The sequence below is a fragment of the Culex quinquefasciatus genome, chromosome 2, assembly GCF_015732765.1.
Source record: "Culex quinquefasciatus strain JHB chromosome 2, VPISU_Cqui_1.0_pri_paternal, whole genome shotgun sequence".
Classification (NCBI taxonomy): Eukaryota; Metazoa; Arthropoda; class Insecta; order Diptera; family Culicidae; genus Culex; species Culex quinquefasciatus.
The window spans coordinates 120,444,681-120,458,941 of record NC_051862.1 but is presented as its reverse complement, the minus strand read 5'-3'; the positions used below and the strand labels follow the sequence as shown (position 1 = coordinate 120,458,941).

The 14,261-nt window shown below is 37.6% G+C and overlaps 1 protein-coding gene across 2 annotated transcripts in view; it reads right to left on the bottom strand.

Annotated features, from left to right (window-relative positions):
- LOC6043622 (discoidin domain-containing receptor tyrosine kinase B) overlaps nucleotides 1–14,261 on the bottom strand; it is a 473,878-nt gene that overhangs the window by 25,334 nt on the left and 434,283 nt on the right. For both annotated transcript variants that reach the window (XM_038257913.1, XM_038257914.1), the window contains exon 15: nucleotides 755–914. In XM_038257913.1, the coding sequence (XP_038113841.1) occupies nucleotides 755–914 (160 nt within the window). The remainder of the gene's footprint in view (nucleotides 1–754; nucleotides 915–14,261) is intronic.

Below are 14,261 nucleotides of genomic sequence, written 5' to 3'. Positions count from 1 at the left end.
TGTTATCTTCTATTCTTAATTTTCTCTCTTTTTTTGACTTGTTGAGTGAATTCCCCATTTTTGATAAACATGACCTTTCCAACTGCAACAAAGTTTGTCAAATCATTATGTTGGAAATTATAGAAAATTATTGCTTATTTATTTTCAACAAGGCCAAAGTTTTGAAAACAACCCAAGAAATTTTGTGTTCATGCTATTGGCCATGTCACTTGAAACAAATTGAATTATGAAAACCAAGATTAAAAAAAATTCGATGCTTTTTGTGATTGAAAATTGGTAAAAAATAGATTCTAGTGAGGCTGGGTTTTGTCTTAGATGTGAAGTTGAAGTTGAGTGTATTCATGGATTTCTATTAAGGACCCAGAGTAATTCATACCTAAAACTTGATTTCAGTCTGATATCAACAATATTTAACTTTGAAAAGAAATAATGAATTCGTAAATAATTTGATTTCACGAATTCATGAAATCATGAAATAACTGATGGATATTCTTTAATTGAAAATTGTGAATTATTCATCAACCGACTGTTTTGAATTCTAGACACTTTTTCACGTGAATCATGTATTTTTTCTCAAATAAATGTAACTTTGTAGTTCTGTTTATCTATTATCCATTGACTATCCTCACGATTTCCAAATAGACAACCGCCATCAACGTCATCATTTCAAAAACCTCCACCTAGATTGAGATTGAAAGCCCTCCCCACCGAGGAAGAAGAAGGTGAATCCTTACGGTGAATCACTGTCACTTACCATCAGTACGCTCTCCCAGGCCATCCACCGGATCGGCATCGGTTGCGATTGTCTTCCGGCGCCCTCCAGGTGGCAGTAGTCAGCGGGATATGCAATGCGGTTTATCACAGTTCCTAGTGTACAAATTTTTATCTCCAGCTGTGGTCCTACCAAACAGCTCCTGCAACAAAAACAAGAAGAGAATTTAATTAGAAAATGGCCTTCATCGTGTGATTGTGTGTGACACTATAAATCAGCTTGGATTATGTACTGCGGTTTTGCCTGGCGGCTGTCATTCAATTATGATTACAGCAGAAGCAGGCCTCTAATTACGCAAGGTGAAGCCCTCGTGTGATGGCTGTGAATCAAATAACAATGTGTGATTACAATGCACATTTCATGACAGGGATCAACCCTGGATTCGTCCATTGTGATGGGTGAAAAGCATTTGTGTAATTAAATAAGAGCGATTCATTTGTAACAATAAAACTCCTTCATAGCATTGCTACTTGGAAGGCACTTCGACGGATTTGTCAGTTGAAAAATTGTAAGCATTTGTACATATGGAAGATTTTTAATTAAGTCAACTGCAATTGTAAGTATTCCGACATCTCTTCCAACCTATTGAAGCAAAGTTATTTAAGTAGAGAAACCCAAAGAGGCTTTTATTACAATTTGCAAAATCAATGAGACGAAGCCACATTAATCACACATTGAAATAATCCCCTCCGGGGGAATGACTTTGGAGCAAATATATATATTGTGTCTTTTGACTGTCAGACTGGGTGAGCTGTGGAAGGATTGTTGACAGCAATCAGCCTCGCCAGAATCGGAGAAGATGCATTTCCGGAAAGTTTCCTCCCTGCTGCAGTGAGAGGATCTGCCATCGCACTGTTCTAATGAAATGCTAGGGGTCAGGGATGGGAATCATTCGTTTTGAGAATATTATTACCTGTGAGACTCAATTATGTTAACTTCATTTTTGTGACGTTTTTAATTTGGTTTAAAATTTAGTGTTTGTTGATATAATTTTGATTGAAGGTTTTCGAAACAAATGCCAAATTATTTTACCATCCCTGCAGCCATCATCACGTATCAAACATCTCGCGTCAAATCTGGTCGGATAGTGTCTGGTGGCATCCGTCTGAAAAGCTGATGATCCTGAACACCAGACGACAGACAGCCAGCCAGCCAGCCAGACAAACGGTCGGCCAGACGCTCATCTCCTCCCCAACGGTGAAAGTAGACACTATGGTGGCAAGCGGCAAGAGATATGGATCGCCAGAGAAGCCAACCTTCATTTGAATGGCAAAGTGACTGGCTAATGGATTTTGCACCCGGTAAACTTTATTCTATTATTTATTTAAATGATTTGCAAATGCACTTTTACACTCTCCGGATCGCCGTCGTCGTCAGCTGATTGCTGGTGGATTGAGAAAAGGCCAGGAGAAAGTCCATCACAGAGCCACACCGGCGATGAGCGATGAGAGCAACCGTGATGAACCATTCGCCAGTTTGAATCAACATCAGTATCCTTTAGGTCGTTGAGAATAACAAACAGATCGAGCGACAAAAGGTCAGGCCGGTTGCTGGTCTAGTTGATGAATGCCTTTTTCAGATGGAATGTGCCGCCTACTTAGTGAAAATTGCCAGATTTTGAAAATTGTGAGATGGTTTGACAAAAACATTTTTGAAAAAAAAAAAAATACAAATAATTGATTAAAAGCAATCGAATCAATGATTAAAACACAGCTGTTTGCAGACGATTTTGAATCAGCTTGGAGCGACAAGGCGCAATCGGTCAGAGTGAGATTGAACGAGAAGAAGAGAGAGTATATTTGGTAGTGAGTGGTGTGTTTGGATCAAGGTTGTTAATCGATAAAATTATCGTCGATAATATAATCGTCTGGCGATAACGATAATCTATCGCTATCGTTATCGTTATTTCAATAATTCTATCGGCGATAAGATTATCGCGGACGATAACTCATTTTTATAATCTTTCTTATATCAATTAATTCAACCATATCATATTAAATTTTCAATGCTTTCACTAAGAGTATCCTTTTGAAAATGTAGTAAATTGCAAAGTATAAATTAAATATTAACTCAAAATTATTCACAAAATATCGTATTTTTTTTAAATGCCTAAATTTTCTCAATTTTCAATATGGGTAACAAGCGATGCGAAATTTTGTGACCGATTCTTCGGCTCCTTTTAAAAAAAAATCCTAGTTTTTTTCAGCGTTTTGGCTGTAGCGGCAAAATAAAAGAAGAAACCCCCCCAATATTATTACATATTTGGAAAGATAATTGATTTTCCTACAAATAAATATCATGCAGAATGAACCGTATAGTACCTGTGCTTCCCCTGAAATAAAAATTTAGCGTGACGGGACAACATCGTAAAACTGGACTTTTAAAAGGCACACTACAAAAATCGCTACAGTTTTGCCAGTTTGATTTTTAAAAACTTTTGCTCTTCTACACATTATCACAAACTAAAAAACGAATCTTTTGCTCCTTGAACTGAAAGAATTGGATGAAATTTGAGTTTTTGCCAGCCATTTCTTTTCGTGATGGGACAACGAAAGGAGCAGATTTATGAAAAAACTCCTCTCCCGTACAATGGCTTGCAGACCACTTTTGGTCAATGTTCTTGGCTTTTAAGGTAGGAAAACGCATTTAAAGCACATTGCAATTATTGCATCATAATAAATATGATTTTTTTCATATTAAAAATCATATTGAAAATTGAAAAATGTGACATTTTGGTGTAGCTTCGCTAAGAATCGGTCTTGTGTGTTTTTTTTTCACTTTATTAAAGGTTTTTTTGTAAAATACTAAAACTTTTACAAAATACCACATTTCTACGAAAATACTCAAAATTTCATAATTCGCACTATGAATGCGAACGAATGGAAATGTTTTATGATTTTAAAGTTTATTAGGTTTTTTTTGAAAATTCGTTTTGTCGCTTTATTGATACCAAATTTAACACCCATATTGCATATTTTGAATATTTGAGTATTTTAGAAAAATACTGAAATTTATTAAATTTGACAAAAAAGCTCGAAAAGAATAAAAAAGCATACCAAATTTCGCTTCGTTTAATACCCATATTGCACATCATAAAAAATTGAATACATTTGAAAAAATACGGTTTTTTTGTGAAAATTTTATTATATTCTAAAAAAACTCTATTAACGTGATATAGCATACAAAATTTTGCTTTGCTTGATACCCGTTTGCATATTTTAAAAATTTGATTTTTTTTTCGAAAAACACGGTTATTAGTGAAAACTTTAGTATTTTCAAAAAAAAAAGCTTTGATAAAGCGAAAAATGCATACAAAATTTTGCTTCGTTGCACCAAACTGTCATTTCTGAATTCAATTAAATTTACTGAATTCTGCACTACTGCAATTTTCAGTAAAAGAAAACTAGCTGGTATTTTAGCAAACTTTGACAGTTCCATACAAATTTAAAGCGAAGTTCAGCGAAAAACTAACTGGAAATTTCAGTAGTAAAGTTTTCATTAAAATTTAACTGAAAACTAACATCAAAATTTGCTTTGTATATAATATTGGTATCAATTATTGCATATTTTGAAAATTTGAGTATTTTCGAAAAAATACGGTAATTTGTGAAAATTTTAGTATTAAAAAATTTAATAAAGTTATAAAGCATTCAAAATTACGCTTCGTTTGATACCCATATTGCATATTTCAAAAATCTGAGTTTTTATCGGAAAAATATGGTAATTTGTTAAAGATTTAGTATACAGTGAATAAAAACACAAAAAAATACAATTTTAAGTACATATTTTACTCTTAATCTTACGGACCATCCATAAACCACGTGCACATTTATTCAAATCTCAGATCTACCGTGATCAATTTCCATACAAAATTAATCTTTTTTGTATGGAGCGTGGACTATGCCTGAAACCCCCACCCCCCTGACGTGTCTCCGTGGTTTATGGATGGTTTAAAAAAATATATTCTTAGTGTATGTATTGAAAATTTAACATGATATATTTGAATTAGATCGATTTTAGAAAGATTTAAAAAATGAGTTATCGTCCATCATCGGCGATAAGAATTATTGAAATAACCCGACGATAACGATAGAACTACCGTTATCGCTATCAAGCCTCGATAATTTGATCGTTAACAACCTTGGTTTGGATATTATTATTAGTGACAAACTTTAGGAATTAGGTTAGGTTAGGTTAGGTTAGGTTAGGTTAGGTTAGGTTAGGTTAGGTTAGGTTAGGTTAGGTTAGGTTAGGTTAGGTTAGGTTAGGTTAGGTTAGGTTAGGTTAGGCCAGGTTAGGTTAGGCCAGGCCAGGTTAGGTTAGGCCAGGTTAGGCCAGGCCAGGCCAGGCCAGGCCAGGTTAGGTTAGGTTAGGCCAGGTTAGGCCAGGCCAGGCCAGGCCAGGCCAGGCCAGGCCAGGCCAGGCCAGGTTAGGCCAGGCCAGGCCAGGCCAGGCCAGGCCAGGCCAGGCCAGGTTAGGCCAGGCCAGGCCAGGCCAGGCCAGGCCAGGCCAGGCCAGGCCAGGCCAGGTTAGGCCAGGCCAGGCCAGGTTAGGCCAGGCCAGGTTAGGCCAGGTTAGGCAGGTTAGGCCAGGCCAGGCCAGGCCAGGCCAGGCCAGGTTAGGCCAGGCCAGGTTAGGCCAGGCCAGTTAGGTTAGGCCAGGCCAGGCCAGGCCAGGCCAGGCCAGGCCAGGCCAGGCCAGGCCAGGCCAGGCCAGGCCAGGCCAGGCCAGGCCAGGCCAGGCCAGGCCAGGCCAGGCCAGGCCAGGCCAGGCCAGGCCAGGCCAGGCCAGGCCAGGCCAGGCCAGGCCAGGTTAGGCCAGGCCAGGCCAGGCCAGGCCAGGCCAGGCCAGGCCAGGCCAGGCCAGGCCAGGCCAGGCCAGGCCAGGCCAGGCCAGGCCAGGCCAGGCCAGGCCAGGCCAGGCCAGGCCAGGCCAGGCCAGGTTAGGTTAGGTTAGGCCAGGCCAGGCCAGGCCAGGTTAGGCCAGGCCAGGCCAGGCCAGGCCAGGTTAGGTTAGGCCAGGCCAGGCCAGGCCAGGCCAGGTTAGGTTAGGCCAGGTTAGGTTAGGCCAGGTTAGGCCAGGCCAGGCCAGGTTAGGTTAGGTTAGGTTAGGTTAGGTTAGGTTAGGTTAGGTTAGGTTAGGTTAGGTTAGGTTAGGTTAGGTTAGGTTAGGTTAGGTTAGGTTAGGTTAGGTTAGGTTAGGTTAGGTTAGGTTAGGTTAGGTTAGGTTCAGTGTTTAGTTTTGATGTTTGAAGTTTTAAATTTGAAGATTCAGTTTTGAGTTGTGTGTTTTCTGTTAAATTCTTGTTCATAAACGAGTTCGTTTAAATTGCAATTATATATTGATACAACCTAAATCATCTCAGCTTTTTTCGCTAAATCTCGCCACTCAAGCACGTTCGATGATTTATAACTGCTTGAAGGGGTCATCCAAGCACTTCTTGCCTTCTCTCTTCAATTCTAACGCAGCTTTTGTTGCATTCCGTCGAAATTATGATTACATTTGAAATCTGTTCCCACTCACTCAAGCTTCCCCCGGCGTCAAGTCTGTTTGGAGAAATGAAGATGTCTGCATTTCTTCCCCCCCTTCCTGCTTGCTCTCTCCTCGGACTCAGGTGATGAATGGACTTCATTATTCGCGCATCTCGTTAAAAGTACACCATTATGCAATCTGTTTTCTTTATTTCCCCCCTCCCGTCTTGGACTCTTTTTCTTCTCGTTATACTCCAATCCGTTGTAATAGTTTGAGCAAAAGCTTCAACCGTCGTTGGTTGAGTGACCCTAGAGAGCATTTCACCAACTGGCTAGCTGGCTTGGGCTATGTAGCCATTAAGCCATCAACGGACGACCATCAGAATGCGAGATGAAAAACGACTTTGTGCACTTTCCAAAAGGCAACGCGGGCGCGAGAGAGAGGATTCATTATGATTGTGATTTATATCCTGATTTGGTTCGCGAAGTGAGATAATGGTTGAACTTGAAGTGTTTTTTTTTTGAAAATTATTTAAATTTCAGCAAGAACACAAGTTAACTTAGTTGACTTTTTCAATTTATTTTTACGAGTGCCTCACTTTGGAAAAAAAAGTAACGCCTTTCTTCGTTTAAGATCTGCAATCAGAGTGTAAATGAATCAAACAAACAGACCGGAGAGAGGACGCTACTTTTTCTGTACTTTGTTGACCTTTTCAGTAGTCGACACATTGACTGAACTTTCAATTGAAAGCTGGAAACTACGTTCGTATATGAAATCGTCACAGACAACGAGACAACTTGAAATTTTGCTCAAAATATCTTAAAGTTTTGAAGCTTCAAGTTCTTTCTTTACATAAAGCTTTCGAATCATAAACGTTTTCAAACTTCTGAAAAAAGCTTTGATCAAAAAGCTCCGAAAGCTCCCACCTAGATGGCCCCACCGGTGCATCTGCTTGCATCTGACACATTCCCCTAGCATGTGCCAATTGCTTGCTTGCTCTTCCAGTTCAAATCATTCAATTCCGAAAAGGGACACTGATGCACGATTTCCCCCCCAACAACGTTTCTTTCCTCTATACGGAGTCGCAGTCGCATCGTCGGGTTCTATTTAAATTAGCCTTGATTCAATTGCTCGACAAACAAACTCATCATTGAGCATCAGATCTCTGCGCCAGATAAGGCAGCTTCGGAATTGCACCGATAGAGTGCATCGGCAGCCTCGATGGAGTCTGAGTGGTGGAGAAAAGATTGATTCAGGTCCTTTCATTCGATTCATTATCGTCATTATTCGCTCCATTTATCTGCTGTTTGGATTTTGTTTGTTTGAGGCACGCGGAGGAACTTTCTCTCTCTCTCGGTGGGATTGATGGGTTTTGTTGACTCAGTTGAGATTATTGTGGTTGGTTGGGTGGTGGAAATGGGTCAGAACAATGTTTTGAATGGACTACAATACATTGTTCTAGAAGATTTTGTTTGAATATATGTGATTTGAAGAAAATGAGAGACAATTTAAAGATTAAATAAAAATCTGAAGACAATTGAAGACAATTGAAGACAGTTGTAGACAATTGATGAAAACTACAGACAATTTAAGACAATTTAAGACAATTTGAGACAATTTAAGACAATTTAAGACAATTCTAGTCAATTTAAGCCAATTTAAGACAATTTAAGTCAATTGATGACAATTTAAGACAATTGAAGACAATTTAATACAATTTAAGATAATCAGATGACAATTGAAGACCATTGAAGACAGTTGAAGACAATTGAAGAAAATCAGATGACAATTGAAGACAATTGGATACAATCCGATGAAAATTGAGGACAATTGAAGACAGTTGACAACAATTGAAGACAATTGAAGACAGTTGAAGACAGTTGAAGACAGCTGAATACAGTTCAAAACAATTGATGACAACTGAAAAACAATTGAAGAAAATCAGATGACAAATGAAGACAAATGTTGTTACGGCGGTAGACTCCAAGATCTGTATTTCAGGACACTTTGGAGGACCCAGATCATCCCAAAAGTGACCCACATAGCTCATAGTGTTGCCAAAGGGTCCCAGGGACATCACTGAATATGAACCATAATCGGAAACTTGGTAGAATCGTGTTGTTACGGCGGTAGACTCCAAGATCTGTATTCCAGGACACTTTGGAGGACCTAGATCATCCCAAAAGAGATCCAAAGGGATCGAAGTAGTCCCATATGGTCGTGAGGATGTGACTGGTAATAACTAAACTTCATTTGCCTTGAAAAATCGTTGTAAACCTGCATTATCTTCAACATTTTCTGAAGTTTCCAAATTTCAGGTTTTCAGGATGTTCTAGGTCGTCAAAAAGGCCATTAACAACCACTCAAACATTTTTTCCTAGGTAGAGAAACTCATAAATTACAACTTTGCTGAACAATGTTATATGTTTTGAGCACTGTGTGATTTTATACAACCGAATTTCGGTATGGGTCATATATGACCCATCAGGCCTGAAAGGGTTAAGACAATTGAAGACAGTTGTAGACAATTGATGAAAACTACAGACAATTTTAAACAATTTAAGACAATTTAAGACAATTTAAGACAATTTAAGACAGTTGAAGACAGTTCAAAACAATTGAAGACAATTGCAGAAAATCAGATGACAATTGAAGTCAATTGAATACAATCAGATGACAATTGGGGACAATTGAAGACAGGTGAAGACAATTGAAGTCAATTGAATACAATTAAAGACAATTGAAGACAATAAAAGACAATAAAAGACAATAAAAGGCAATTAAAGACAATTGAAGACAATTGAAGACAATAAAAGACAATTGAAGACAATAAAAGACAATAACAGACAATTGAAGACAATTGAAGACAGTTGAAGACAGTTTAAGACAACTAAACTGCCCATGTTTGCATACGCATTTTGATCGATTTTTTTATAGATACTGGAATAGCTTCTTATTTTATGTTACTCTTGGCTACTTAAATAATATTTACCACTTTTGTCCATAAATTCAAAATCAACGACAAGTTTGTTTGTTCCATCTGAAACATTTTTTGAAACATTCAGGATCATTTTCTCAACATGCAGAAAATGCATATGAGACATTTATGCAAACATGGGTAGTAAATACAATTGCAGAAAATCAGATGACAATTGAAACAATCAGACAAACGAAGACAGTTGAATACATTTAAGGACAGTTGAAGACAATTGAAGACAATTGAAAACAATCAGATGACAATTAAAGACAGTTTATTTCGATATTTCGACGAGGATTGAAGATAATTGCAGAAAATTAAAGACAATTTAAGATAATACAAGACAATTTGAAAACAACTTGGAGACACTTTTAAGACAATTGATGACAATTGAAGACAATCAGATGATTGAATGAAGAAGGTTGAAGACTATTGATGACAACTGAAGAAAACTTAAGACAATTGAGAAATTGAACACTTTTGAAGACAATTAGATGACCATTAGATAACAATTGAAGAAAATTAAGTAAAATTGAAATCAATGGAAAAAAATTAAATGAATTAAAGACAATATTAGACAATAAGATAATAATTGAAGACAAATGAAAACTATATAATGACAAATGGAAACAAATGAAGTGAGATTCAACGACATTTGAAGTTATATGAAGACGACTTTTGAAATTTGGGGGAGTTTAATAACATGTTTTCAAGATTTGGCTAGTCAGATAGCTGTTATTTATGAATTCTATAGTGCGTTCCCCTCAAACTTTATCCTAGAAAACTAGCCTCTCTCTTAGGAGCTGACTGCCAAGCAGGTCAAGGAATTTTATTAGCCTCTTAGATTTATTCGCTCCAGTCATGAAAAGTGAAATTTTCCGCTCCGTAGGATGTAATTTGATGGCGCATATGATCCTCCCGCACCCCCGGCAGCTTTGAATTACCCCCTCACGAGAAGTGTGTCATAAAAAATTCACCCTCGCAGGTTTGCTCTCTGAGCTTTCCCTCCGGGGTAGAGTGTGGAACCGTTTCAGTAACCCAGTTCGTAAATTTGTTGTGCATATCATAAAAATTATGTAAATTTAGAGTCCGGAATCGATAAAATTACCAACACCAGCGACGACGACGGTACTTGAACTTTGTCGAGGGGTTGATAACACTGCCGAGAGCTGTGGTGTGATTGAGTTCGAAAAATGGGTGAAAATCGTGTAACAGAAAAGAACCATCCATTTTGCGAAAATCAGATTACCCCTTCATCATTCCATTTAACGCTCGGTATCATCTCAATGAATCTCGCCGGTTTCGTTTCTTGGTCAATTTGGGTTAGATTTTTCGGGCGAGAATCTGCTCCGCAGACGAAAAACCACAAGTCGACGTCGTTATTTGGCCGCTGGTTTAGCCAGCATAAATCAACTCCCCAGTCCAGGATTAATTATTCAGCCGGCACTGACCGCGCGGAATAATTCATTTCGGGGTCCGCCACTCCGAACGAAGAAGAAGTGAGAGCATATCAATTTCCAGAATGTTACACCCCTTGCGGGCGAAAAACTGGCAACAACATCGAAAATTAGGAAAAGGAGAACGACGGCGCGCGCGTTTATGTAATAAATTAAATTCTAAATAAATAAACGCACTTATTTTGCGCGGCAAGTGGGGGCCCTTTTGGAGCTTGCCGGGTGTGAAAAGGACCATAAATTACGTGAAATATGCTGGATATCATGAGATTTAGCGCACTGTGGAGAAGCGGTTTGGGCTGAGAACATTTTTGGGTTTACAAGATCGGTTGGTTTGATTTTGATACAGAAAAAGACTAAAACATCAAATTCTAGAACTTCATTCAAAAGTGGACAAAACTCAGTGAATCAAGCCAGCTCCATATCGTCACAGCTCGGTTGGCACGTCGACGAGAATTGTTTTGGTTCCAAAAATTCACCGCCAACTGTACCACTGATCAACCATCACCACAGTTCTACCCATGAGAATTTGCCGGAATCGGTTCGCCGAATGCAACTGTGGTAATCACCACCACTACATTCCCAAGTTACATGCTAAACAGAACGACCGTTTGTGTCTCTGTTTCGTATCGTCCTTCGCTACACGCACTTAATGCGTGTTGACGATGCGCATGAGCATGTGGCTTGGAAATGCAGGATGCGACCGTAATAAAGTTTTATTACGGTTCGTCTAGCGTCGGCGTGGGATTAGGACTCCCGCCGACATTTAGGATAAGAAGTCGGTTCTCAGAAATGTTGTAGGTAGAGAACCGACTGTAGACCTGAAAAATAAAGTTAGTCTAAAACGAACCTTCAGAGAGGAAACATATCCTCGTATTTATTTAATAATATCACTGCCGGGGCCAAACCTCCACATTGGTGGCAGCGCTTAAAGAACCACGCCGGTCTTTAAGATTTTTTTTTAACGTGTGCGATTCGGTACAAAATCGCAAGTTAATTTTGTGGTTCTGCGTATTATCGGAGGTTAAATTTTGTCCGGCCAGCAAAATCAAATGGTGCACTAGTGTGCGTACGCGAATCGTTATAAAGTGAATTTACTGGACACGGAAAAAAATGAATCACATGTAAACTCAGTTGATGTAAACTTGAGATTCGACGTAATCAGTTGAATCACACACGACGCCATTTGGATCAGCGGTGAAATTCATCAAGCGACCGTAGGAGTCTGGAGCACCAATGGTCGGCGTCATCCTAGTCCCGAGTAAACGGAAATAACTTGGGAAGGACGTAATCAACGCATCGGATACGAGCGTTGCAAGGCTGGAATCTGCTACGACAATATTAGCGATGCAAGCGCCTGAAAGAGCCTGCAAGTGCAGTGCAAGTGACTGAATAACGTCAATCATCGTGATCATCGCAGCAGGACGTCCAAGGAACATCATTCATCGTGGTCAACAAAGATCATCGCAGCAGGACGACCAAGGAACATCGAATTGGAGCATCGATCAGTGGATCCAACAGTGGACAGCAGATAACAATAAGCAAGTTGGTTTTATATTTATGTCTGATTAGAATTATTGTTTCTTCATTTTTTCAAAATGTTTTTTGATCGCAGTTATGCTTTCAATATTATTCCTGAGCTTACAGGCCAGGATAATTTGGAAATTTTTCTTTGTCAGTGCGACTCTATTTATGAAGAGTTCGGTAAAACTGATTGTGAAAAGAGTCTTTTGGCCATAATCAGGCGAAAAGTTCCAGTTTCTATCTGGAGTTCCCTGAGGAAGTGCAGTGATTACACTTCAATTAAAGAAGTTTTATTATCGAAATTTGGAGATGACACTCCTTTGAGTATACTTCTACATTCAGTCACGACGATATCTCAATATTCGTCAGAATGTTTAGAGGAATATTTTTATAGAGCTCAAGAGTTATTTGATAGAATACTCTTTCGCACTGAAGTTATATTAGAGGGATCGTTTAAGGACTCCAGGGAATTAGACCCTGTAAAAAAAAATTTACAATACTTTAATGATTGAATCATTTATAAAAGGAATAAATGATCAACATTTTAAGATTTTGCTTTTGACAAATGGTGTAGAAAATTTTGAATCAATTTTCGATTTTATTAAAAAATCTAAATTAATTATTGATTTTACTGCAACAGCTCTTCCTTTTGATAATTGTCAAAATAATGATAATAATTTCACATCATTTCACAGGCAAAATAATGACATTTCAAAAATTAAAGTAGGACAGATTACTGTAAAATCACGTGCTATAAAATGTTATTTTTGTCGAAAATTTGGTCATCGTGAACGCAGTTGTAGGTTCAAGAAAAAAAATTATAAACTACAATAAAGTGTGTAAAAGTGAATTTGATGAAACTCAAACAAATAAAATTGGTTTCATTCACACAAAACAAAATTGTTTTGAAACTCCTCCAGATATTTCTGTTAGAGATTTAATAAGAAAATTGGACATGAAAAAGTCTAAATTTAAAACAAATTGTTCAAACAGTAATTCAAAAATGGCAATATTAACCAAAGGCAATAAAAACTTAGTTAATATTGATGCATTTTCAACGTTTAGTTGATGCTCAATATATTTTCAAAACTATCTACCTTTTGGTATATAACCCTGCTAATTCAAACTGACTCGATTAGATTTTTTTTTTCACAGCGTGCAATTCTTAACAAGATAATTATTCGAACAAGCCTGTCGAGCTTGGCGTATGCAGTCATACATTAAAAATGAGGTCCCTGTACTTTCATATAATTGTGTCTTGATTTAAGAACGAGTTCGAGCAGCATTAGTAGAGATATTTTGTTGAGGCAAAACATTCTCTTCGTGTTTCTGCTCATGAAGAATTCCATAACAATGGCTGGAGTTATTACAATTCCAATAAGACTATGAAAATCATAGCAATTATCCGTGTTATGAAGTGGCATAAATTGTCAATTTGAACTAGAAACAGCCATGTACGATTGTTAAGAAGTTCATTTATGTTCCTAAGTAGAAGGAACAGGGTTCCAGAAGATTGACACTAATAACTATTTTTGTGAAAGTTCAACTTTTGAAGTAATGCGTTATTAAGTGAGTTCAGTAAAAAAAATTGAATACATAAAAACATTCAATCAATGACTTTTTGTGTTAGTTCTTTGTTTCTTCATTATAGTTTTGTCCCGAATATAAAGATCCCTACTGAAAATATAAAAAAGAGTAAACAGTCTCTGTAATTTTGATTTGGTTTAAGTACATGATTGTACTCCAAACCAACATTTATGGGGGAAGGGATACCGGTGTATCACCCTGTTGTGTTTTAATTAAATTATTATGAAAGTATAAAACTGGTAATCAAACATAAAAAAATGAAGAAATAATAATTAAATAATCAAAAACTAAGTTTCAGGACAATCATAAATAAATAAGATAAGTTTCAACAATATAAGTCCTTAAATTTAAACTCGATTCTTTGAAGTATGAAAGTAAACAGTAATTGTTCAGTTAAAGTTAACACAAAGTTTGAAAAATACATTGCTTCACAAATAATTAAATATCATTTCAAACAAAAACTTTTGCAAAAACA